Source organism: Leuresthes tenuis, unplaced genomic scaffold (assembly GCF_036924035.1).
Source record: "Leuresthes tenuis unplaced genomic scaffold, fLeuTen1.0.hap1 SCAF_5, whole genome shotgun sequence".
In the NCBI taxonomy this organism is placed as follows: Eukaryota; Metazoa; Chordata; class Actinopteri; order Atheriniformes; family Atherinopsidae; genus Leuresthes; species Leuresthes tenuis.
Window position 1 is genome coordinate 12,494,136 of NW_027325359.1, and position 27,703 is coordinate 12,521,838.

The 27,703-nt window shown below is 41.2% G+C and overlaps 1 protein-coding gene across 1 annotated transcript in view; it reads right to left on the reverse strand.

Annotated features, from left to right (window-relative positions):
* Positions 1 to 2,734: 2,734 nt before the first annotated feature.
* LOC140307283 (tumor protein p53-inducible protein 11-like) overlaps positions 2,735 to 27,703 on the reverse strand; it is a 31,838-nt gene continuing 6,869 nt past the window's right edge. The window contains exons 2-7 of the mRNA XM_072386088.1: positions 12,805 to 12,942; positions 8,618 to 8,676; positions 8,391 to 8,439; positions 7,944 to 8,040; positions 6,246 to 6,347; positions 2,735 to 5,303 (exon numbers count right to left, since the gene is read on the reverse strand). Of these exons, the coding sequence (XP_072242189.1) occupies positions 5,170 to 5,303; positions 6,246 to 6,347; positions 7,944 to 8,040; positions 8,391 to 8,439; positions 8,618 to 8,676; positions 12,805 to 12,933 (570 nt within the window). The 5' untranslated portion in view covers positions 12,934 to 12,942 and the 3' untranslated portion in view covers positions 2,735 to 5,169. The remainder of the gene's footprint in view (positions 5,304 to 6,245; positions 6,348 to 7,943; positions 8,041 to 8,390; positions 8,440 to 8,617; positions 8,677 to 12,804; positions 12,943 to 27,703) is intronic.

A 27,703-nucleotide genomic window follows, 5' to 3' on the forward strand; every position in this document is an offset into this window, starting at 1 on the left:
GAGGAATTAGAAAAGTGCACTTGAAGCAAAAGAGCACATTGGAAACAGAACCCCATGTGACTATTATGGATCATGACTTCCTTTTCAGGCACGCATCAACTTAAATCTGTCAGTGTACGTTTAACTCAGCTATTACCCATCCATCCATCCATCCATCCATCTTCTGTACCCACTTAATCCCGTTCAGGGTCGCAGGGAGGCCCGTGCACATCCCATCTGCCATCAGTGAGAGGCGAGGCTAGCTGGGGGAGGTCGCCAGTCACTTACACTCCAGTTATTACCCAGAAGCTGAAAACTATGAACATTTTTGTTATTTCATCTCTTAAAAAGAAAAAAAAAAGAATCACAATGCTGGTTTCTTCTTCTTCTTCTTCTTAAAAAACAAAACAAAACAACAACTCAAACCATCTAAATGTTTGAAAGGAAAAAGCTGAAAATCACACTGAAACAGCTAGAAAAGCTGGTATTACTCTGTGATAAGCAAATGATCACCCAAACAGCCGAATCAATCACCCAACCATAGCTTTTGGCTCTACTTGTCTGTTTATTTTAACCCGTGAGAAAGCATTCCACAACATAAGTTCTTCTCACACTCTGGAGTCTTCCAATTTAGCTGGAGACTCAAAGTACTTAGTTACATTCCACCACTGGTTCTGGGTCATGACCATTCTCAGCTGCGTTGGCTGTAACTGGTGGATACCACTTTTTTTTTTTCATAAAATCTCCAAATAGGTTGTAGTTATTTTTAGTACCATAATCACGGGGACAGTTTGGGTTTTGTTGACGTTATTCATCATTTTCATCGAATAATGATGAGAAAACAAAGCATTTTTGGCTACAAAATTCTTATTCTTCACCGTGAGAAACGCATAAAACACAACATAAGAGCATTTAAAACGCATGAAAATCCTCTGCCGGGGGATAATCATTAGGTTTTTAATTCACAAACTGCTCTTGGGTGAACTCGAGCAGATGTTTGACACAGATTTTAAATAAGACGCTGCTAGTCATTCTGAAGCACTATTGCTGTAGCTTTCTCCACATAAACGACCATAACTAGATACACGTATCCTGGGAAACGCCATAACTCTTTTCACCCATGTCCCCGTGTGTGTGGGTGGGTGTGTGTGAGAAAAGGAGAGCACGGGGATAGGATGGCGCCATCGTCATTCAGTGACGCCATCATTAAAGTTCACCTTGGGATCTTTGTGTAGACCTGAATATGTTCATGTTGTGACACGTTCTGCACCAAAACACTAAACAAAGTGTGTGAGTGTGTTTGGGGGGGGATTACACAACGGCTCGAGTGTCTTTGTCGAGACATGTTAGAACTAATCTACAGAATTTGTTTTGTTTGTGCGTTTGGTTGATTTTCCTCTTCAACTTTAAGGTTATTTCAAGTAGGGGGGCGATGTACGAAGGCTGCTGAGTAGAAGGTCGCTTCGCCACCCATCGATTCAGTTATGCCTGGAACTGAGAAAAGGAACAACAATCCAGAGGGGCTGGAAGATAGAAGGTGCTCCTGGATAAGGGATCAAATATAAGAAAGAAAAGGAAAAGAAAAAAGCTTCAACATTTCTTAAAGTGGAGCTGGATGACAACCCATGCATAGCGACACAAACTGCCTCCTTCAGGGTTTAGTTCCCAGCAGTTTGCCCCACTTAGTAGATTTAGGAGGATTGCAAACCAAAACCTAATGGACTTCAAAGATCAGAGCACTTCTATTCGCTTTCAGTTTAGGTCTTTGGGAAATCTTTAGAAACTTTAACAAGCCAGGGCGGTGGGGGGGGGGGGCATTGTCCTGATGGCATTTTATTGCCCTGCACTTGTTCTGAGGAGGAGTTTTATTATTTTGTTTGAGTTGTACTTTCGATTGGTTTACAACAGGCCGAACAAAGAGAGCATCTCTGAACACAAGTGTACAATTAGAAAGCAAAACTCTTATGCACGGGAGCAACCTGCTCTCATGACCATGAAACTGTCAAAGAGAACATTTGGGGAAGTGAAAGACTCAAAGTACTACTAGGGGGAGAAACCTTCTACATATCTTGGATACAGCAGGTTTTTCCAGGCCTAAATGAGCAAACTGACTTCAGTCCGTTTTCATTAGTTAGTTAGTTAGTGTCGGGCAGTGTACCGCGGTGCTGCTGGTGGTGACATCTTTGCCACCTGGTGGTTACACCCTCCATCTGCCACCAGTAAGTCCATCAGACTTTTGTCCAGGTCAGCTAAGTGGAGCACACGGTTTGCTGGGAGCTACTCTGCAGTACAGGCGGGTTGTTACTCGGCTCCACCTTCGAACATCTGGGAACATTAGCAACGTTTTTCAGACTTTTCCATTATGAAATAGGCAATCTTAACTTTGTTTCTAGGGATCTGGTCTGAAAGGAATGCATCGTCATTAAAGGGCATTTAAAGATGAATAAAAAGATAGCCAGCAGAAACCAGCACATCCTTATCCTCCCACCTGGCATTACCTAAAACTATGTGGGCGCTGGTATTTAGTCAGGAAAAATCAAGTCTCTACAGCCAAAACAATCAGGCAAACAATCATTTGCTTGGCTGTTTTGATAACAGATTATATCCAGAGATGTCTCCTGGGAAAAAAAAACTGGACAAAGAAGTGAAACAATTTTAAGATCCTCCGGTGGATCTTAATGAAAACAACAGTGTGCTGCACATCTTAATCAGACAGGACAATAAGGAGCAAAGTGATGGCATCAACTTTCAAGCCTTTAAAGAATATACAGTAGTGTTCTTTATTTCAAACTAATTATTGGAAATCCATAACAATTCATGTCTGAGGTACAATATACCGTATATATATATATAAATATACATAAAAACACATTGCTACAACTTGAAACAGTGTGACAAGGCATACTATTCATAACAGTAGAACACGTTGAATAGGGGAATGAATAGCCCCAAAAGGTATTTTGTCCTACTTTTAAATTTAAGAAAACAAACAGAAACCAGTGTAATATTGTGTCTAATTTATGACAGACCCAGAAGGATGAAAGAGTCTCCTGCCTCGCTCCCTCTGCGAAAATTGCAGATCTGTCCAAAAATAACCTGCCTTACAGACCTTTGAACATTTCTTAAGGCTGTTCATTTGAGGCCTGCAGTACCGACGGAAATGGAATGACATTTTCCTTGAACTCCATAATTATCGTGCTAGTCAGGACAGAGCAGCGCTGTAGGTTGGGTCGCACAATGTTGCTTGGGAGAACTGCATCTAATTAAACACTCTAAAAAAGATAATTACTACTCTTCAGAGGTACAGGAGACCTCACCCATGTTTTACGTTCCCTATCGGACCTGAAAGCTTGCCAAAGGGACGAGCCCATCTGCCTTCAGTGCTAAATTTGTATCCAGAATCCCTCCGACCTCCGGACCGCTCCCTTTGGGGGCTGGACAACAATATGGACCACCTTTGGAGATCTACAGTATGTTCCCCCGTTTGACTCAAAATGTAAGCCTCCAGCTATGCCTCCTTTTATGTTGGTCTGACAGACAGCCGTCGGGTATTTGTTTGAGTTGCGGAGATCACGGTTTACAAATCCGCACGGCTCTAAAACTGAATGGGGGTGTCCCACATCTGAGGGCTTTGCCAAGTACTGCGAGGTAGAAAATGTACTGAAGAGGCAGAGTGGAAACTCCAGGCTGGCTTAGTTAAACTGCCTTATAAATGAGCTTTTTGGTTTTAGGAATTTTGTTTAGCATTTTTCAGTTGCTGCCGCCATCATTAACATCTTTTCCAGCTTTTCCAGCTGGCCACAGGCTGCTACGACGTTTGTGCCATTTCTTTTGGTGGACTGTATTACATGCATGACATCAAAACACAATCATTTAAATAGCAGAAAATTAAACCTGTCAAGAGAAGAATTACCCTTTGATAATCAATTAACTAATACTGGACAAGTTCCCTGTTTGGTTCACAAGAACACCACAGAATAGTAAATACCTGTATTTACATATTTACAAGAAACAGGATGCAGTGTTGATGACTGTTGTCTAAAGTAGTTTTAAGGCCAGACTAATGATACGAGGGGGAGAAAAACCAACCATCTCTGTGCTACATAAAGAGAAGCCAGCTGAGCTTTGTTTATCCTGCACACAGACATGCTCGACTTGTCACACTAGCATTACAGCAAAGGTCAGACTTTTGCTCAGGCTGAAGTCCATCATGACAGCTGGGAGGCAGCGAGGAGAAAACCAAACTTTTTCTCTTGTACAACTCGCTCGCATGTGCTTCTATCATCATTTCTAGTTTTGTTTGCAGGTGTGAAAATATTCTTCTCATTTACTGTCATGGAGAAAAAGCCAGAGGAATAAAAACGGTTACTGCAGATTCAACATAACGCTTTGGGCAGTCTACGCACGGATGGCTATGATTGAGAGAGAAAAAACAAGACCTTTGAGTTTCTTCACTGCGTCGATCAAGAAAGAAATCAGCAGCGCAGGAAAAGGTTCAGTGTCAGTCATCTAGTATTTATCTTATCTGAAACACACACTACTCTATGAACAGCTCATGCTCTTTCCACCGTCTGTGTTCAGTGAAAAGCTGTCACAGAACTCAGGCTTTTAGACTTCTCTTTAGCAGACATGAGGTCACATCCACAGCATGTAACAAGACAAAAATGACAGCACAAACTCTTCAAAAACAACAACAACAACAACAAAAAAAAACTAAAGAAAACAGTACTGAGATTTAAGCTTTTATCAAAAGAACACACTAAATACTGAGTCCGGAAATCATTTGGCTGTACATGAATGATCTGTCCTGTACAAATTAAATCATACATCGAGATGATGCACGAATGCAATGCACTACATTACTGCTAGGTCCTGGTTCGCCACACCACCAATCAAAACTGCACAAAAGAGGAATGTGTGTCAAGAGGGGCTTGACCTGACAGCCCAGTTAAAGAATTGTTCACCGTTATCATGAGATTTCTTGTTCTTGTTGCAGAGTCTGAAATGTGGCACTGCTCGTCTGTTAAATATTGGGGGTTAAGTTAGGCTAGGTCCCGTGGAAGAGGATGAGGGGCATCTAGAGCCAAAGTAATACTCCAAGCCCCAGTCAAATTATAATCCAAACCTTCTGACCCCACGTTTGTGATCTGTGCTCAAAACGTCCCCTTCTGGAAGAAACAAGCCGTCAGCTCAAATCTTCTTTGCCTTACGGCCCAGGTGATAGTAGTAAGCCATGGTGACCGCCAAGAAGAGCACTCGACTGAGGAGCAGGAGCATGGCAGTGTTGGGCAGGATGCCAATCTCCATTAAGGTGACGGACGTCACTGAAACCACAAGAGCAAAATTAACTTACACGGCAGAGAGTACACTGAATGCACTTTTCTCAGCACTGCTAATTTGAATAAAAATTCATCCAAAGGACAGATTCATACTTGAACAAACCTGCATTTTACAAAGTAGATTTGTATTATTTGAAAGAGTCTTTTTTAGCACTTCCACAGTATTTGTGATATTTCTGAACAGTATTATAAAAGTGCTTTACGAGAAGGGATAAATTGACAGGTATAGGTGTTTGGTGTTTGCAAGAACACAATAATATTGTGCGTTACAGATGTAGACGAAAAGAAAGAAAAAACAACTCCTCATAACTGAGTTTCAGGGCATGTTTGCCAATCCCAGAAAGACAAACTAAGAGATACTGCTGGGATGTGAGGGTGGCGTGTGTACAGCCCCCGAAAAACTGTAATACACACAATGATGCTGAATAAGCTAGCCAAGAGGTAGCATGTAGAACTTTAAAAGAAATACTCTTCTAACACAAACAATGCTAATTTCCAAATAAAGAAAGAACCAACCTTTTCTTTTTTCTTTTTTTTTTTTTAAAAGAAGGTTGTTGGTGTCAACAATCAAATTGTTAAACTTTTAACATTTGACATGTGTGTGTGTATCTATCTATCTATCTATCTATATTATATATATATATATATATATTGATGCTATTGGACATGTGGGGTTAACAGTGTTCAAATTAAATTAATTAATCTATAGATTCATCTAAAATAATGCAAGACTGTGACTCCACAGCCTAAACACAAGAGGGCACTAGAAGCATGCACATTACTCTAAAAACACGACTAAACATGTTGCTTGATTCAACTTCTTGACTGTGACGGAAGGAAAGAAAGAAACGGAGGGTTTCTAAAGTGCAGTCTCACAGCTAAAGACACGAAGGTGTAACTCAAGCTTTAATCTTGTGTGTTAATAACCTAAAAACTGGACAGCAAAGTAGCAGGCTTCACTGAGCAGAGTCCACTGGATGATGACCTTTTCTGCCGTGTAGAGACCGTTCCACATGATGAGGGCCAGGCCTGGAAAAGAAAATGATAAAAGCGATTGTAGGTTAACAGCAAGGGAATGGAAATAGGAAAAAGAGGACGCTCAATGAAGAGGACCTTCACATGTGCAGGAGCATCTCCACACTCTAAACCGCTACAGGAATACTTTGGTTGCTGCTGTAAATCTGCAGCTTTAAATCTGTACTGGCATGTTTGCAGGGCGATTACTGATGAAGCCAAATGCTCTGACTCATTGATTCTTATCAAAGCCTGTGCTCAATCATGTCATTCCATAGTTGTCCTCAGGTCCATTTTCCTGTGTTTCTCTCCCACCAACACAGACCAGAGAGGCTATAGAAACAAGAAGGGGTGGGTAGTGAGGTGGGAGGGCTGATGGACTGCATCCTCTCCCTGCCAGGATCCATCTGTGTAGCAGATGAGATCCCATCCTTCGCCCCCACTATTGCGCCTCGTCTTTCAAGACATCACTCTTTCTCTTTGCTAATCCCCAAAGCTCTGCTGACATTTGAAATAATAACGCCAGGTTTTTGTTGGCCTTGCGAAGCTTCAAGCTGGTTAATGCACATCTCCCCCCCCAGTGCACAAGGTTTTATATTTGCACAAGCAAAGAGGTAATGATGCTTTTTTAAAATTTTATTTATTTATTTTTTATATCTTCTGATTTTGCGTCACCAGTTCAGCGAGAAAAGCATACGTTAAGAGGCCTGTGTTGTTTTGCTAACTGATAACCACATAAAAACGTTACGTCCTGACTTAGAAGTGAATATATGCAAGGTGCACACTCGTACAGATTTCCTATAGAGTCTCTTCACAGAGCTAAAACAAACCCTTAAATCACCTGACCGACAGCCTTGGCTCTAATTAAGGCCATTGGAGTAATTGCTGCAACCTCCAAAACACATTCTCTCTACGAGGGGAGTAAAACACAAACGCTATAATTATCTGGCATATTTACAATCGCTTATGAACGACATGGCGCAAAAGAGCGAGGGGGGAAATAAAGCTGGATTTATTCTGTTTTTGAATAATCAAGCTGCGAAGCTGAAATGAAGCACAGTACATTTGCTGTTCTGAATTTCAAGTCAGCTCACACACACACAAATGCAGCACTATCCGTCATGCCATTCCCTACCGAGTTCCCACCAGATTTAAACCTGATATACGACGCCGCTACACACACAAAAAAAAAAGAGGCAACTGGGGCATTAGCTGTTAGTATTCTGGAGAATTGGCCTCTGTGCCTCTAGCATGCCTTCATAGTAACTCGTAGATACACAGAATGGCAGCAGACTGTACAACCTGTTGTAGCCTCCGTGAGCGATTTTGTTTTCGAAGAAAGGGAGTCCTTTATCCAGTGTCTCAATAAGTGTGTGTGTGAGCTCTAATGAATGCATTAGAAGCCATTATCATAGGAGACCCCATGCAGTTTCACTGTACATATATATGTATGCAATTTTCATATGAATACATATTTAACAAATGTGTGGGACAACATCACTGCAACACAGTGACAGCATTCACTCCTGCAATATAGTCACTGAGGAGTAGCAAGGCATGCTGGGAACATGACTAGCCGTCTTATTTTTGCATTGTTGCACTGAGACTTACTAAGTAAAGCTCCTCCATACAGGCGAACAGAGATGCTGGTCGTGGAGAGTTCCTCCTCAAAAACAACCTCATATAGCTGGTTGGGAAACACCAGAGCCTGTGTGGGGAAACAAAAGCACAACACAGCTCTGTCACACCAACACAGCAGCATTCTGTCCCGCTCAAAGTCCTCCAGTTTGGGAGTTAGTGTCACTGCGTATGCCCAGAACACTGAGGATATTCAGAGTTTTGAAAGTATGGCTGACAAAGACGGAGCTGTTTCTCACGATGACCCTCGGTGATAAGCTGGGAAAGAACCTACAGTGGCTGGGAAGCTGGGCTCCTCCCGTTTGGAGAGAGAGTAGTTTTCCTGCCCATAACTGTAAATGTTTTAGTGTCGGAGACCATCAACATTAAATGAATGTGAAACAACATGTTAACTTGGTTTATGATTTAAAGGACACTCACCGTCAGAGCCATGACAGTGAAACCCACGGCCGAGACGAGTATCCACACCCTGAGAGGAAAAAGACACAACCTGACATAAAGTATCCTTCCAACAACAAATACCGATTTCACATTGGTTCTCTCTGAATTTACAAGTTGTTGAAGTGATACACAGGCAACCTTGCACAGTCAGCTGTGTTAACGGTGAGCTGCTCTGGTATTGAGTCAGTGAGGGGTTGAAACCTCACCTCAGCCCAATAGGCTCTCGCACTGCAAACTTGGTCTCATTGCCGAGCATCTGACTGATCTATGAGCAAACAAGGAAACAGAAAAGGAAAAAGGAAATGAGTTATGAGAGGGTGAATGTTATCAGAACCTTGTAAAATTAACAGATATTCATCTTGTGGAGACATAAAAATAAGAACCTTTTAACCATGAATTAAAAGCCCTCAGGAGGTGTACTTAATGTGACAGAGCTGCTGGAAAGAAGCACATTACACAAGGCTTGGGAGAGGGGAGGAAAAGAAAGAGGCCGATTAATATGTTAATTAGAGACTGTAAATGTCCTCACCTCCTTAATCACCTCCTGAGAAATAAGAATGTTTGGCAAAACATCTCACAATGAATTCTTGATGACTAAGCCACAAGAGGAGAATTAGTTGTCACACGATACCTTCATCCCTACTAAAACAGAACCGCACCATAATCATATCTTAAATCCTGGGAAGCTGCTGCTGACAAACTGTATGAACGGTGCTCTCTTAGCAACCAAACGTTCGCTTCAGTTTAACACAAAGACAGATTTCATGTCATGCTGTACACACAAAAACTCATGACTGGGCATTTTTGAGAAGACACACCCCCGCCTTTTTATTATAATACATGTTCGGAAAAGCAAGTAGAGATACAATCATTTTGAGATCTGGAACTTTCACATTAGTCTCCATTTTGGAGGCTTGCCAAAGAATCAAGTAATCAAAGTAACTCACAGATAAATACATGCTGCTTGCTGCAGCTCTAATCTGATCTCCATTGTAAGAGACGTAAACTACAATCAAAGCACAATGATAAGAGTCATGAAACATGCACATAAGAAAAGCTGCATGTCCTCCAAACTCCTGCATGTCACATAGTTCAAATGTTTATAGATTTCACTTACTGTCACTGCACTACATCTGGATGTGTTGCACAGTTCAGTTCAAACTTATTTTGTAAGCTTCAAGCTTAAAAAAAAGAGCTGCTGACAAATTCAGACACAGGATTTTCTTTTTCATCCAAAAGAAGGAAGGCAGAAGGAAATAGTTTTGGAAAGTGATTGTTTTGTTTTTGTTTTGCTGTGTTAAAAAGTCTCTTCCCTCCAAATGTGTTGTTGTGTTCGCAGAAACTAAAAGTACCCCAAAGCACGAAAGCCACAAGAACAGGGTTGATGAAACAGGCTTTCCGGGACACCAGTGTTAACAGGAAATTCTATCAACTGAAATGTAGTTTCCTGTTTCAGGATTTTGAGAAACGTTACAGTAAATAAAACAAAATGACGTATCACGTGGTTTTGCGTTTTTTCCCCTCTTTCCCACTGTGAAAAGGTCTTTCAGCCATCATGAAAAGTATCCTCACAACAGAGACACATTAAAATCATATCATCCGCCAGGTTTTCATGGACAAATAGTTCTTCACCTTGACTGAACTCATTCTGATTAAAGAAAGCATTTCCACGGACACCAAATGGAGAAATCTGCACATTTAAATGTGTGGAGAGTGAAAGCAGACCTTCACTGTTCAGTTACGCCAGGGGCCTGTGGATGAAAGTCTGAGGCAAATGCTAGTAGGAGAGCGTGGTAAGACCTCCATTAAAAGAAAAACAAACCCTCGTGGATCAGTTGTGCATTGCTGCCTCCATGTTTCTCCCCCTCGGAAATTCCGCACGTCAACATATCCCCACATGGGTTAAGTGTATGCAGAAAGAGCACATTTATTCCATCCTGAGGGAAACATTTAGATTAAGTGAATAGATGGTTACATTTCCCTGCTGATCAGTTTATCAAATGGTTTAAACTAAAGCTAATTAAAAAATTCACTTTGATTGTGCTGGATCAGGGCTGTTGAAGGTGTTTAAATGAGGCATTTTCATTAAACATTGCTTTTCTTTCCTGCAATCACTCCTAACAGGGACTTATGATTTCCTCATGACATTAGACTCATTCATTTCAAACTAGATGGAAATAGAAAACAACAAATAAGGAGTCAAAAGGACTTTCCTTAAAGTGCCTTCACAGAAGAAGCATTTTACTACATCTAAAATAGAAAACCGATGGGTAAAGGAATATGGCATGTGTCTGGAATGCGATGGAGACAAAGGTATCGGGTGTTTCATCTCCCGCTCTCCACGATTAGATTCTTAAGCATTTGCTCCAGGCTGCTGCTATCTTTGCTCTTTTGGGAGGTTCTTTAAGTAGACTACCTTGAAGCCAAGACCCTAAAATTAGTAAGATAAACAGTTGCAGTCTAAAGTTCCTCCGTTCACTGCAGCTGAATTGCCCGATTATGAATCCAACTGTGCCAGCTGTGATCACATGACCAGGTGAATCAGCCTTCCTGTGCCGTGGTTCCTGGGGCTGTTTTTGACAGGAACATATAAATATTCATGACTGGCATGACAAATACTGAAAGGGAACAGAACGTTAACTGATGGCACTGGGTTGGCTCAGGATATGAAGGAGAATCAGGAAAAGAAGCAGATACACCGCCAGTGGTGCAGAAAGATGCTTAATTACAGCTAATGTTGTCAGTCAGCTACATTCAGTCAACAATGCTCCGAGGCAGAGTTTTCAGCAACAAAGCCTGAATAATATTCAGGATACTCAGCATATCTTTCAGATTGTGAAGTTAGAGTGAGAAGGTAGTAATTACCATTTTATGTGTCTCAGTGGTAACCCTCAGGCACAAAATATACACAATACACCAAGGTAGGTTAACTTGTGAGGGCTCATGCTCCCACGGCTTGTTTGTTGCGATATCACTTTAGCGCTAAACTATTGTATTGTTGGCTTAAAGAGGCCGTTATTAACAGCAGTAACGAGTCAGGCAACATCACTTAGTATAGCTGCACAAAAACAGGGCAGCACAGGTATTAATACACCGGTTTCCATTTGGTCATACTATTTGCAATAGGAATAGTATTCTTATCAGTAAAGAAGGCAGGAAGAGACTGTCAGCAGACTAGTGGAGCATTTCCCTCCTTTGTTTACAGGGACCACAAGGATAAAGTCAACTGTTTCCTTTCCACACCGACACATGCAGCTGACATTACTTTTAGATTGGATCCCAAGGGTCTCTTTTGCACAGAAAAAAAAAAAAACTTGTGGCAAGGTTGAAAGGAAAAACAACGGTGACAGTACAATGGGAGAGAAAGATTACAGTGTGATAGCAACATTTTTATTCTATAACCGGTTCAATGTCACACTTGAACAAGGAGGCCTACTTTTCAAAACAGACTACTTAGCTGCTGTTTGACTGTACTTAGCACTGGCTGCTGTTGGATCACCATCCAGTAATAACAGCGAGCGTCTAATCTCAAGACACTTCTCCTAATCAAATATTTGTCTGTGTCAAAGATGTTATGTTTTTCTCTTTATCAATATATGCATCTCTCCATGAGGACGCTCCGCGGAAAAGATTTTTGTGACAGATGCCTGGGTTAGGCTCTGTGCTAAAACATTGAGAGAAAAAACAAACACAAGGGAGGGCTGAGAAAAGGGGGCTGACATCTCATCACAAGCTATCAGCCACCACCGTATGCCTGCTCCCTTCTGTTCCATTCCCTTCTCTCACTTGCCTGATTAATATTTCAGCGAAGAGCTGTCTGCTGTGCCCCTGCACACTGTGATGCAATCTTATTTAAGAAAAGAAGAACAAAAAAATGAACTGAAACTGCGATGTCGGAATCCAGTCTGCAATCATGGAGCTCAGAATGTATGAACCTCACAGATGATTTAGTTTCTCTGTCGATAAACATGCTTGCATGTCGTAATGTTTTGATATGTATGTACAAACTGATGTGTGGAAGTAATGTCCCCCATGAGATGAAAGAGGCCGGCTGTCTCCCAGAGGAGCCAGTCGCATCTCAGTGGAGCTGCTGGAACTTAATGGGTTACATGATCTAGATTTACTCAAGCATGAGCAGCAAATGCACAAAATCGAGGCCAGTTAGTAGCTCTGTGGCTTTTAAAAAGGATCCATAGCTCTTCTCGAGGGTTAATAAATGCATCTATGGTGGAGTGGCATTTTTTGCATGTTCACTGATGGAACAATATCCATTTGACTGATGATGGTTTAACGAACACTGCTGCACTAATGCACTTGGGCTCTCAAGTCCGTCGTCTACATAACTGTCCATATCGAATAAACTGACTGCAATGTTCATCTGAAGTAATCTGACCTTGGAGCGGTGCACTTCGCCATCATCATCTTCGCCACCAACTCCTAGGATCTTGCGGCTCTTCAGACGGCTTATCAAGTCTGTCTGACTGTGCTTCTTCATCAGAGGAGGGTGAGGTTTAGAGGCCATGTCGCACACCTGGAACAGAAAAGGAAAGAGAGGCACATATGGTTGGTACTGCTGGAGGAGATAAAATACCAATGAGAAAGAAGACATTCATTCGGCTATTTGTGTCACATTTCTTTGTGAAGAAGACACCTCTGTAGGGCACAGGGAGGAAGTGGTATCTACCGATCTACAAGTAACTCCCTGGAGGACTTGGCTTATGTAAGAAAATTACATAATATAAGTTGCACAAATACAGGCAACCCTCTTAATCAGGGTGGAAGCAAGAGCCAGATGCCCTCCTGGTCTGATGAGCAGACAACAGACACACAGAGTTGCTTGCCGAGAGGGTGAATGTATCAGATAGTGACACACATATAGAAACCCACACATGTAAATGGAGGAGGACTTTCAGGAAACTGAAGGTCTAACTGTCCATATTGTTCTATAGTTTCATTGACTGCGTGTAATTCAGTATGTGTCTGGATGTTGGCCAGTATTCTATATAAAGTAATATTCTCCAAGGATGACTGCGCACACGTCTTGTTTGGAATGACTACTCTGTAGCCTTCTTTTAAAAAAAAAATGATGTCATCTGCTCTTTCTCCTTATTCATACATTTTCTTTAACCAGCTGGCAAATTTAGCTTTTTCCATGCTGAAAAGAGTTTAAGCTTCTGAGCAGTACGTTCTGACCATAATGTGATTAAATGGTTCAAACAGTTTTTAGAGAACAGTTCTTACATCCTTACATGTTTTTGTCTGGTAACAGAATACACAGCAGTGGCATTACCGAGCTGCATTAATGAACCGCGCAAACAGACTGAATGGAGACCAGAAATAGAGAGAAATTAAGAGAGATCACCACTGAGTCCATAACCTGCCCGTAAGTCAACTGGAGGCTAAAAGGCACAAACAAATGTGTGTGCACACATGAACAGAAAGGGACAGCAAAAACAAATTGATGGCTACTCCACAGGGCAGTTCTCTGGGGAAGAAAAACAAGGGAAAGTATTGAACTGCTCTTCCAAGGATGAAGACAGCATCTCTAACACAGTTTTTTGTTCCCAGGAAAGGGGAAAAAAAAATTGTAAACAGGAAACAGCTCAAAGTGCACGATAAGAGGTAGGCACATCTGGTTAGACTGGCCGACGAATATTGTTCGTCAGACTATAATGAAAGGCTAAATTTAAGAAGATTTTTTTTTTTCTTAAAACTTCAAAAATAGTTTCTGCAGAAAACAATTCATAAGTAGCACAGCTATTGAAACAGATTATTATTGTGACAATGGCTAAATAAGAAATGTTAAACTTTTCCTGCTGTTCCTGGCAGCTGTGATTTGGCGATTAGTTGGTTTTACATTTAGACAATCAAAGTAATCACGCAAATCTAACTTAACTAGTTTTACTGCATTCCAATCAAAAATTTAAAACTGGGCCCAATCTGTTATATTATTTGTGTGCACAGTATATTTCTTATTCCATACTTTAAAACTTTTCCCTCATTTCAGATGGTAAAATGACCAAATCCAACAACAGTCCTATTCAAAGAACGGCAAACGGACCAGTTGTCCTCTCCTCTCTCATCACGGCTTTCCTGAGATAAAGCGGCTGCAAAGAAGCAAAAAAATGGGCATCCAGCATTTCTCACACATGCTGAAATACCCTTGGATGTCTCTCCCCCTTTGAATGTCCCCACTGGTACTCCTTGACTTGCAAAAGTAACGCTAATACAGTTGCTTAGCAACTGCCAATGGACCAATTGCATCTTCTTTACTAAAAGCACCTTCCAAACTGAAACAACCTTTAACAAAAATGTGTCAGTGGACAGCCACTACTGAATCCGTGGCATACTCCTGGCCGTCATAAGTGACATTCTTTGATGAATTAAACATTTCTGATGTTTATTCATCCTCTAAAGTGACACGTAATTGGCGAGCATGAGCTGCAGAGATGAAAAGCTGCTAAACTCTGGAGGAAGATATTACGGAAAAAGGTGCAAACTCCCGAGAGACCTCTGGTTAGCGACTAGAAAGATGTTAAGCGAAAAATAATTGCCTCATGGGAACAAAGGCGTGCGTGGGTGCGAAGGAACAACTGTGATTAAATGTGTTACTCAAGACAGAAGATTCAACGCTCTGCTCATCTCCCCCTTTTTTCTGCAAAGACACAGCCGCTAAATAGCCTCTAAATCCCCTCTAAAGCCACCATGTTTGGGATATCTAACAGTACCACATGGTGCCCAGGCTAGACGAGGCACAAAGCAACACTTCTCCTCTCACTCTGGAAACACGCACGAGTATCTCATCCTCAGCAACATATCCGCTCATAAAGAGTTGCTCTTTGATTTGTAAACATTTTACCTTTCACAGTTAGTGAAATATTTCTCCTGTATTCATGAGTATCCATGTCAGGGTGTTCGGGTAAGTTGGTGGTGACACATAAGAACAAGTAACATATCCGGCCACAACACCCAAACTAAACATTCTTTACTGCTGATGTAATAAAAATGTACATCAGATCCTATTACACGGCACCTGGTGACTTTATAGCTCTGTAATAGCATTGTATCATCACCATGTATTGACTATAAGAACAAAGAGTAACAAAAAAGCAAAAAAAAGAACTACTCAGCAGTGATAAGATGATTCATTCCAGCCACCTCCAGAAAACAGCTATAGAACGCAGCTCTACAAGCAACTATGATCAAAACCAAAGAGCTAAACAGCATTTCTCTCGTTAGTGTAGCTTATCTGAACCAATCTGAGATCTCTGGGTCTGAGTCTCAGAACACGGCTCATTTTCCTGTGATTTTCAGAACTAATCTTATTCACTTGATAACCGTTTCTAGCGTTCTTGTTTGGCTGGGTGGTTAATAACGTTTGTCTGCGATGTGACTTACTGAGAATACAGGTTTATTTAGACTTTTTTTTTCTGCATTGACCACCATCTCAGCTGAGGGGCCTGACATTCCACTCGCTCGCAGTGTTGAAAAGAACACTCCTTTCCCTCTTACTGTCACCAGTTAAACAGATTGGTTACTAAATTCAGTGATTTTTAAGACCCAATCAGGTGTTTTTCTCCTTCTTCAAAGTACTTATAACATATATCCAGTATTTCCACATCAGTCTGACATTGTTCTCCCATTTCAGTCACAACTCTTTGAAAATAAATTGATGCAAACAGAAGAGCGAGCTGCAAGTATGTGAGAGTAAGCCGTTTGATCATGGAAAGTGCTGCGCTTACGGTTTTAGACTGAGGCCGTGCACAGCATGACAGAAAAGAAACAAAAGGGTAACGGTTTTTGTCTTCAACGCAAGTGTGTAGACTGTGATGTGATAGCTCTTTCATGACTTCCTGTTAACTCCTACATTTAGCCCTTTGTATTCATGCGGTCTTAATTGGTCCATTAAGCGGAAATTATATGATGACACAAAGCAGTCAAGTTTCACCAATTAAACAATCATCATTAATGAGTGACCAGGGCAACTACAAACACATTAACGTGTGGAAACGTAAATAAAATAACGCCTTTTACTCTCCCGTGGCCACACATTTACTTGCTCGTGACATTAATCTGACTAAATCCAGATGAGGCACTTAGTCGCACAGACAGGCATATTATATGGTGTGAATGGACAGACTGTTCTTGTAGAAGTATACAGCTGCTGAGGGGTGCTGAAAGGCAGACTTCTTCAAACCACCTCAAGTAATAGTTTCCCCGCATGACAGATGATGGCCCCGATGTGCTGGGATGAATTACAGATAAGGTTCAGTTGAGGCAAAAGAGAAGAAAAACGGACACAAAAGAGGGCTTCTGATGGTTTGTGATGACCAAAGGATAACGGAACAGGCAGTTAATTCGTGTCTTGCGTCACCGATGTGGGCCATGAAATGCAGCTGATATAGGAAAAGGCCTGCTTCCTATTCACTATCAATGGATCAGTGTGCTGAGCAGACGGGAAAACACAGTAAGATCATCTGTGGACAATAACCATGGAATGAACAGGCTTTAATGATTTCTGGGATATTGAGTTTTCCCTGCCTAATCTTCAGCGATTACATCATCTTGCAGCGAGGGAGTTTCTTTTCTTGTTTACCAAGTCCAAAGCAATTATGGAAGTGCGTTCTGAAGAAGAATTGCACTCATAGCTCAGTGTCCAAGTCATAATGTTACTGCGATGATGATCCAAAACGTTCCTCTCTGGCCAACAGCTTCAAACGCTGCCCTTTTGCCTTCAGCTGTCAGGATTGTGAATAATCGTCGAATTGACAATGTTATTGTCCAGCTGGGTCTCGGTTGACCCCCTGCTGGTCTCCTCTCGAGCAGCGAGTCTTCCAATCCCGTTACATGCATTACGGTTTATGTTTTTTCCATAAAAAAAATAGAAATAAAAATAAATAAATAAAGCTGACAGCAGAAATTAGATTGATATCAGCCCTGTTGCATTAACCTTTACTTTGACTATAAGGAGCCAAAAGTACCGCTGTTCTTGAATTATATATTAATGTGTACTTACTAAAGAAAAAAAAAGGGCATAAAAGAACACCACCACTTTAACAGTGGAAATGTTTTCTGAAATTAAAGGGACTTAGTATGACCGCTGCGTACTTCTGACTCACAGCATGCAAAAATTGAGCACCCCTGGTCAAAATGAGAGTGAAAACACACAATTAATATGGAATAGTCTTTTAAACAGTACACATGTAAGCAGGATGGGTGTGATATTTTTTGTTTAGCAAATTAAAGACTGGGAGGAAAAACAATTAAAAGATGGTCTGTTCTAAGCAAACGTTCGAGCACCTAAAAACAATAAGGTCTCAAAAGGTCATTTTCTTGCAAGGATTATGGCTTCCTCACAGTCAGGAAAAGGTCAGATGATGCATATTTCAACGCTATATAAGTACTCCGACTCCTCAAACCTTCAGCTGCCATGGGCCCCTCCGAGCAGCTGAGTGGCAGTCTGAAAATTAAAATAATTGATGCTCATATAACAAGAGAGGCTACGACAGAAAAGCCAAGCATTTTGAGATCAGCGTTTCCCCCAAGTCTGTAAAACAATTAAGAAATGGCATTTAAGAGGAACAGTGCAGGTCAAGTCAAGTTGTGGAGGAGCACGAACGGTTCAGAGGATCCCCAGAGAGGCAAATCAAAATCGCATTACACTGCACAAGACCTTTGAGAAGATTATGCAGACTCTGGAGTCGTGGTGCTTTATTTTACTGAGCGGCTACGCTCGGACAATTATGGCCTGAATGGAAGATTCATCAGAAGAAAACATTTTCAGTGTCTGCACCAGAAAATTCAGCATCAGGCATCCGCAACTGAATAACTAAAGACATCTGATGCATTTTTGAAGGGTGTCCTGTGTACCGATCACGGTTCAAATAGTGCCCTCGATGAGCAAAAAGGTATGTTTGGAGTGGGGGAAAAAAGACAAGAAAAACAGCACAGATTTCACAAAAAAAAAAAAAGAACACCTCTCCCAACTATTAAGCCTGGAGGTGGATTGATCGTGCTGTGGGCTTCTGCTGCCGCCTGCAGAGTGAGACGAGAGTGGATTTATCTAAATAACCCATCGCACGGTCTGTAAAAAAGCTGAAAATGAAAAATGAGAGTAGTGCAACTGGATAATGATCTCAGACAACTCAACCCACAATGGACAACCGCAAAACCTTTGCATGCTGTTGCATGTATAAGGTGTGGAGAGTGTGTGGAAGAGAGAAGGCTTTTTTCATTTTTAGGTCAATGTAGGTAGAAAGGCCGATTATTTTCACCATCTGTTAAACCGAGCCCGTGTTGGACATGGGGTTGAGAGGAAGAGGCTCGACCTGGAGTGAAGTCAGAGGCCTCCATCTCTAAAACCATCTATGCAGCAGGCTCATTGTAAAACCCACACGGAAGCAGCATAGATGCGGTGAGGTAAAACAGAGCTGACACTCACGATCTCCTTTCAGTAGCAAAAACGACAAGAGCTCAGCTATTGATGCAGCATAAAGGGAGAAAAAAAAACAACTAAGAATGAATTCCCACCTTCAGCAGCTGGCTGAACACCAACAAAGTCTGAAAGCTCTGTGTCTGCCGTACTGCAGGCTGCTGATGTCAGAAACAGCCAACCAGTAATTACTGCACACATGTAATTACTTTCTGTGTGATCTGCTCAGGTGTTTAGCAGCCCAGACTGTGACAACAACTTTGTACTGAACTGCATGAGCTTTAGCCAGGAGTAACAGAAACTGGGCCACAGTGAGCTTTGCAGCATTACATGCGTTGGCCCCCGGTGGAGCCACAGGTAGCCTGAAATACCAGATGGAGAATGCTTGTTGTCAGGGGTAACAGCTAGCCAAGACTAATTAAACGATCTAATGAAGCAGAGTTTAATGACGCACAACAAATGGTTATTAGTGGATAAAATTCTGCACACCCAGTCATTTCCCCCTTCAGACTGCTGGCACGTTGCAGCAGACCTTTTTTACATATCCTTCACCACATACAACATCACAGGAAAATGAGTTGCGCTAATGCACTTTGTGGATAAAGTGAATTTCATTTCACTGCAGAGATGTCTTAATTTAATACTAATAATGTTTTTGCTTTTAGCCCTCAGTCTTTCAAAGTGCTGCAGAGCTCCATTTAGGTTGAGAGAATTACACAGGAATCACTAATATCATGGGATTGGGCTCCATCTACAATTGCATTTGATGAGTGCCTGGAAAAATTACCAGTAATTGTAGAGCAGATTGCAAGTTGATTGTTACTTTCTTGCAAAGTGGAGACGAAAAATCAGAACTGGGATGTTGAGTTGCTGCATACTTGACTAAATAATTAAATTGTTGTTGGCTTCATAAAACCACTCATGGCATAAGAAACAATACCTTAACATCTTATCTGCTAAAATATTTTTTAAAAAGTCAAACAAGCCTCACACAGTGTTCTGCTGTGGACCCACGGGGACGAGTGTATCGTCAGGTGTGAAAGCAATATGCTCCCCGTCTCCTCAGACTAAACATTAACAGAATGTTAATCTATTCCCACAGATTGGGTCGGAGTTATTCCACTTCTTCAGATGTGGAAACCTTTTATCATGTTGCTTTAGTCATGTTTCTCACAGCACAATTGCGTTGAACTCTATCGCTCTTACAAACGGAGTAAAAACACTTCTTTATGGAACAGGAATGTAGTTAGAATAGATACATAAATAAGTATTCAAAATAAACACATTCAATGCATTTATTTCAGCCGGGGACCGTCAGGCTATCAGAGGACTTTTGTTTTCCAAGGTCACATCTATTTCTCAGCTTTTTTCCTTTTTATTTTAAACTGCAATGAAGGGGTGTGGTTATCTGCCTGAACTGGAGAATCCTTGTTTCAGACAAACTAGCCACTAAGCAGAAATTATGCAAATGTGTCTTTATGGTCATGATGTTAGGGTGAAGAAAGACAAAAAGAGAACTAGACTACAAATGAGGCCTTTAACCAGTCGTGTCCTCTGTGGAAGAGAAGAACTCTTTGCACTTTCTAACTTTGTGGACTCTCAGCATGCAAACAGAGTAATAGACGAACTAAAACAAAGCACAACATGAACTCTTTATAACTCAACCTTTTTATCCAGGAAAATAAGACTGCTCAGATTCAAAGTCTGGACACACAGGATACTGTATACACAGACCAAATCTTCAGATCAGCAGTGTATGAAAACAGCTTTAGAAAGACAACTTAAAACCAACATTTTTATATTGGAAACAATTTGAAGTTGATCAAATACAGAAAAAAAAAAAAGAAACACGCACCAAGAAGGAAACGATGTACTCTGGAAACAAAAAAGATTTTCATTTTCCTGTCAGACCCTCCTTTGAAACTTTGTTCTTTTGTGAAGATGAAAACTTGACAGTTTGTTACTAAGAATACGACAATAAAACTGGATTGTCTTCTGGCTACATCTGTCAATCTGGTCTTTTAGATCCATTAACACACGTAAAAAGCTTTTATTATAGCAATACTGATATATTGGTCATTTCCATGAGACCCAGCTCACTCTTGCCCTCTGGCTCTTCTCTGCCCTCTTTAGAAAAAAAAAAAAAGAAAGTCCGATTTGATGTGATCGGAGACTTCGTGGAGACCACCAAACTAATTACTTCCAATGATTATTGGCCAACAAACCCTGGCTGTTAGGTTGAAGCAACCCTGGTCTTGTCCAACGACTCGTTTGGATAGAAATGACATTACCTAAAAAAGTCAACATGCTTTCCATCCTTATTGGATTATCATGATTCAATGTGTGCCAAGGCAAATAAGAAAAAGTTACTGTATGGACCACAGACCTCGGAGTCTTCAAAGCACAATTCGAAGCCTTTAACTTCTCCTTTCTCAGTTTGTCTTGCTTGCTGAAGCGCAACCTGGTTGCTAGGCAGCTGTGTTCGATAATGGAGAGGACACATTTTAGGGCTCAACTCATGTCACCATTCTGCTGGAATTAATTGCTCACTAAAGGTCAGAAAAGGAATTCTTAAATTATCCAATGTGTTGTTATCATCTATATTTATTTGAGTGCCAGGGTGTTTCATTTTCTCCCCTGAACATGTGTGAGAGAAGGTGTCCCATGCTCGTAACTCCAGGCACGGTGGTGATAATGCATGAACGCACACAAATGCAGCTTTGCACAGGGCGGAAACCGTTCTTGATTGCCTATAAAGTTCAAATGAGTCAACAGAGAATCGACAGCAATGGCTAACAACATCCACTGTCCACGTGTGGGTCCACGTCAACTTCATCATTAGACCAGACACCCACCCAAAGACCAAGAAGGACAAGTTCACTGCTGTTGTAACAAACTTCAAGGTAACGCAGAATGGTGCATGAGGGAAACATAACACACCGCAAGAACCTGCATTTAAACAATCGAGCAAGCTTGAATAGATGTTTAATACGTCCATAAAGTACATAATAGTCATAAAAATATAGGTTCTACTCAGGGACACCACTATCTGGTGTAATTATAACATTAGAAAGGAATTAAAATAATAATATTAACCTAAGTTATCTTCTTTTATTGAACAACTCTGAAGGTTTGACAGACACACAGCCTGTTAACTGTGACAAGAGGAGACACACTGCTGTCCGCACAATTCTATCTATTTGTGGGCTACCAGCCTCCTCTTTTCACACCACAAAATTATCAGTTAATTTGCTTTTCGCTCCTTGAGAAAATAGCTGTTTGCCACGGCAGCATGTGACTGGGTCAATTGAGAAGTATCACAGTCGATGCGAGAGCCGTCTGTGCCGTCGCTCGCTGCAGAACTCTTAAAAGCAGCCCGATTTCCAGGTCTGTCTCATGAAGAAACAGAAAAATATTTGAGCACATGCCCAAAACAGGTGGCAACCTGTTCTTCTGCTGATTTCTGTTTACATGATATGACAGGAATCCCAACCTATGAATAGTGGGTGAATTGCAGGGATGTATTCTGTAACCGCGCTCGTTCATTCTCAACTTGAACCAAACACTTTCCCAGCTGACCGTTCAGAGCAATGTCCTTTAACTTCCAGTCTGGAACATCATTCACCCCGTTTACAGATGAAAACAGCCGTCAGCTGGCTTCTCTAATTCAAGGCAATTTGTTACCGACACATTTTAACAAGTTGTGCGTTTCAATTTAGCAGCTCACGCCTCAAGATTGATGAGCTTCTTCCCCCTGATTTTAGAAGCAACAAAGCTATAATTTGCCATATTACGCCACTGGTATCAGCTCTAATTGCATTAGAGGCAGAAGAATCCTCAAAAGAAAATAAAAAATGTATTTTTTCTCGTTCTGTGGCAGAGCATCGCTGCACAAAGCTCCCCACCTAATGCGCATCCCTTCGGTTTGTTGTGGCTCTTATTTCATGTGTGCATCTTCAAAGTCTAACATTTTCCCCAGTCCATGGCACTTTCACTGCTGTTCGCTTGTTTTCATAGCGAGGCCACTTTTAGTATAATTCTAGTAAAATTATTGGTTTGTTTTTATAGGGGAGTGTACCTTAATAGAACAGGAAAAAAAAAAAAAAAAAAAGCATCTGGCAATCATTGAGAGAAAGGCCATTTCCTCTTTCTCCCTCGTTTGTGAGAGCAGAGCACAAAACCCCATCAAGAAGTGGAGGTTTCTTATCTTTCTTAACAGCAACCTTTTATTAGCATCCTGTCCACCCAGTGATGGAGAAGGCTTGTGGCAGGACAGGAATCAATTGCCCGATTATCCGATGGCTTGTTTCAGTAATTTTTTGCCCCATTTGATATCACGCTTCATACAATGGAACATTTGCAGGTGGGTACATTGTAATGTTGATAATGAGAAAAGACCCATCATGCAGCCCTGCTTCATAGCATGTTCGGTTGAGCGATATCTGCTCTTGCAGAAGTATCCGAGGGAAGGTGCTGCCGTACCCGTATCAGACCCAAAGTTGGTGCCAACCAAGGCCGTGACACAGGTACATAAACATTAGGACAATGAGGACAATGAAACAAGTTTTGTGACTTGGCGATGTCTGTGGGTTTCATAACATAAATAATACTCATATTTTTAATGTTTGTCCAAAGACTTTTGAGAATCTAGAAATGGAGAGAAAAAGTCAAAATTGCTGCAATTCCTAAAGGTTACTGCAACAGTTTTTGTTAAACCCTCGAATTAAAATTCAAAGTCTGCGTCTCAATCAAGTCTTAATTGCTTCATTTTAAGTCCGCCGTGGAGACGTACAGAAGCAAATTAAAAACACTGTTCTCCGCCTAAATATTCATGGGCCCATGTTTAAAGGCCGTTTCCCGTGAGTCATCCAGGAAAAACGTAAACCTCCTCGTTCTCTGCATGCACTCAAAATGCATTATACGTTTTACTTTACCTGAAATCAAATAAATAAATAAATAAATCTGGTTCAGCAGCTTAATGGAATGCTTCTTCACTGCGACCCAGCTGTTTTTTTCTGTGACATGAAGCCTTGTATCAACACCAAATATCAGTAAGCAAAGCACCTTCCACAAACAGTACAATGCACATCCAGCCGCTGCGTCTCTGCAAACACACACGCACAATATTCTTTTGTTTACCGGTTAGTCCTGCAAGCTCCCACACGCCGCAAAATTTAGGGTTCTCTGTGACACAAAAACCTACACTTGGAACCATGCATATTAGAAACTGCTCCAAACCTCAGCTCTACCCTTGACTGTCAGAGGAAAACACGGTTAAGCGTCTACAAAGGTCACGTGCATGACAGCATTGTTCCATTCCATCTCAACTAGATTAGCAACACAAAGAGCATTGCAGTAATGTAGTTGTTGACAGCAATGGACCGGGCAGCAGAATCTCAGTTATTTCCTTTCATCTTTTCTTTGAAAACAACATGAACTTGCACAAGAAATGGAACGCAGCCAACAGCTTTCCAGATGAAGTGGACGCTGCCCACTTTTCAAGGAGGCAGACAGTCAGAAGTGCGTTCTGTTTGTCAAAAAGGTATTTGCTTCGTCCAAAGCTTGCAGCAGAAAAAGGTGTGTGTGAGGCCTTTGATGGAGGGGTATTTCTATCTTGTCCCGTATGCATTTGAGCCTCAAAGCGTAATGAAATATCACAGCGATTTGATTTCATTCTGGGAATACTCTCTCTGCTGCCAACCACGCCAACAATGCGTGAAAACCAAAACCTAATTAGGTCAGCGTATACTTGCACCATGAGAAAACATGACTTCAAAATAACTGGTGTCAAACAATGACCTCACCACAGGCCTTTGTGTGAGATCGAGAGCGAGATGCGTTTACACTTTACAATAAAGCTATTCCAACTGCCTGGTTGTATTTAGTTACTAAAATCATTTTGGTAGGGTTAGAGAATAGATAGGGTTTTACCCTTCACATGCACTTGTTCTGACAAGCTTTAAAAATAATTATTCGCCACATCTGCCTGCATCAACAAGATCCCACATGGGCCTGTTTTGGGGAGGACCATCTTGTAAGTACAGAGTGGAGCTCCATGCCTAATTAACTGATGGCTCTCGTGTGATAATCTGGAGATTGAAGCAGCCCTGATGTATTCAGGTCTGAGTAACCTGGGAAAAGGGGCAGGGCTAAAAAGGGCTTTAGAGCCATACTACAGATGCACCAACTGCAACTTCCTTGAGTGATTCTGGTACAATCTAAAAGTCTGGCCAGCCAACTTCAATTTAGGATCAGTTTTATTTCCAATTACTACAAGAGAAAGCATGCAAAAAAACCAAAGTGAAATAAAAGGCTTCATCTCTCACGATAACGTGCCGCGAGTTACTCGACAGAGGTGTTTATACAGCCCAACTGAACAGGAATTACAGTATACCTCTGCAACATTAGCTGCTAATACAGATGGATTATTTAAGAATAGCTTTCAGCAGGGTCTGTGGGTCTGGCTTGAAATGAGATTAAACAAGTCTGGTAATGCATTGTATTATGGGTTTTGGGCTTAAGTTATCCATCAAATCTAGTCTGTTTGCATCCTTACACTGACATATACTCCATGTCAATAAAGAGGATTTCCCAATAAAGCTTTTCTCATTCGTGTTTCTCTGTTATGGCTGACCAACACAACACTAATCTGAAATCGTGACTGAAAAGGAGTTGATTGAGGAATGCTTATTAACTCGCAGCCACTTCCAGCCCCTCTGTCCAGTCCTTCTATACAAGGGACCGAGCAGAAAGAGACGTTCGTGCAGATGGGCAAAACTCGCTCTGGTGGGGTCTCGTGTAATAAATAAATTAAAAGGAGGATTATTCTAAATCTGTAGAAATGATATAAACACAATGACATTTTCAATTGACAATAAACCACTAAAATAGTTTTAATTCTGGCAGATTGTGGAGGATTCATGCAGCTAAAGTGGAGCAGAATGACTGAGGAACCATGCCGACTTCACATACTGTCAGCAGAGAATGTCAAGAACTAATGCAAAAGTCTTTTGTCTCACTTAATCTTTCCCGTTTTATCTAACCTGCAAACTTCAAAAACAAAAGGAGTTAATAACAAAACAAAACAGGCTGCAAAGCTCATAAACAGAAGAATACTCAGCAACAGACGAGCTGTGGCTCAAGAAATAGACGACAGAAACTAACAGCAAACATCTAATTTGCACACCTGTGCAAACCTGTGCAAATTAGACAGTAGGTCTCGTCTGGGTAATTCTCAACAGGTTATAATGCAAGACAGCAGTAGAATGCATACTGACCTGTTGCTGAATCATTTGTAATTGGCTCGTTGCGTGTGCATGCATTACTAAACAGGCTGCATTGCATAAAAATTTCACTTCAGCACAACTCATCACAAAATATACGGTAAATGCCAAAGCTACGTCTTGGTAACTGTGAATACTGCCAAGAAGCCTGCTAATCAGGTTTTAACCGAACACTCAAAATGCCATGCGGGCTCAGCTGAGTTTACACAGAAACAAATGAGGCAATCAACCTTAGCCAGTGGCAAATCAATAACCTGCCCGGGATGGCTGATGTTCAAGCTTGACAAAGTAGATATCTAATCAGGAGGCAGGCTGCCTTGTCGTCTCCTTCTGTCCCCGTTCACTTGAGCTTATTCCCACTGCAAGACTCTGGTTGTGGCTGCATTAGTCTATAATGCATTTAGAATGATTTGACTGGTAAAAGACAAGAAGTTGCTTGGTGTTAGAATGTAAAAAATAAAATGTAATAATAAAAAAATCAATGTCAGGAACAATAAAAACACCATTACAAAAAGATATATAATTTTTAACTTATACCCGTTTTCTTTAAATACGTTACTTTATCTTTTACCCACCCCAACACACACAATACTGTTTATATGAGTTTATTATGACTGTCAGATAACCTGTTTCTCGTTGAAACCTGCACGAGCACTCATCCTGATTTCCACACGTCTCCAATAAAAGATAGGAATGTCTAACCGGCCTCACATTATTGGTTTAGTGACTTTATTGATATAATTGAGAGGAAAAAAATACAACAAAGGCTGTTACTTCAAATCTAGAAATACACTGGGAAAAATATGAGGGTGACTCAGCGATCAGGCACCCTCCTGCTCCGCCTCTTATGTGAAGAAGAAGAGAAGACTGAAGTGATGCGGCGCACATTAGAGTAACACCTTGACAATAAAAGGATCTGTAGAAAATCTTTAAACGACACATTTTCAAAGTTGAATTGGCAGTTTCTGAATCAAATAGTAGTAGGGTGCTGCTCACCGTGTAAAATGCCAGTTCGAGAACAATTTAAAAACTTTGGAGAATGTGGGAAACAGAAGAAAGAGGCAGCTAAATGAAAAGGGGGAAAGTGTAGCTGGATGCCGAGCAACAGCGGGAGAAGGGAAGCTATGAGAGAGTAGACAGGCTTGTCGAGAGGATTCCATCAAAATGTCACAATCACTGAGTCACGGGGCTTCGGCGGGAAGAAAAAGTGAAGAAGTTAACTGCAACAACGCAGCATGAACATAGACAAATATACCTAGATGTTCATGTAACGGTCTTAGTAGGAGAGATGCGAGCAGTGCTTACCAGACTGAACCAGAGTGTCGATATGCTAATTAACCATGTGCCATTTTTCTTACGATGACACGTCTGCTGCATTAACACCTGCTTGCAAAGCCCGTTAATCTGCTAAAAGCTATAATGTTTAACGGCTGAAATGGAAAGACTCGACACACGGTGGCATCGCCTTGACTTCACGTATGAACTCTAAACGCAAAGTGGATGAGATGAAGGAGGCTGCGCAGTCACCTGTTGTGAAAGTTAAACTGTTCCCACACTGAAAAATGTTCCAATGGCAC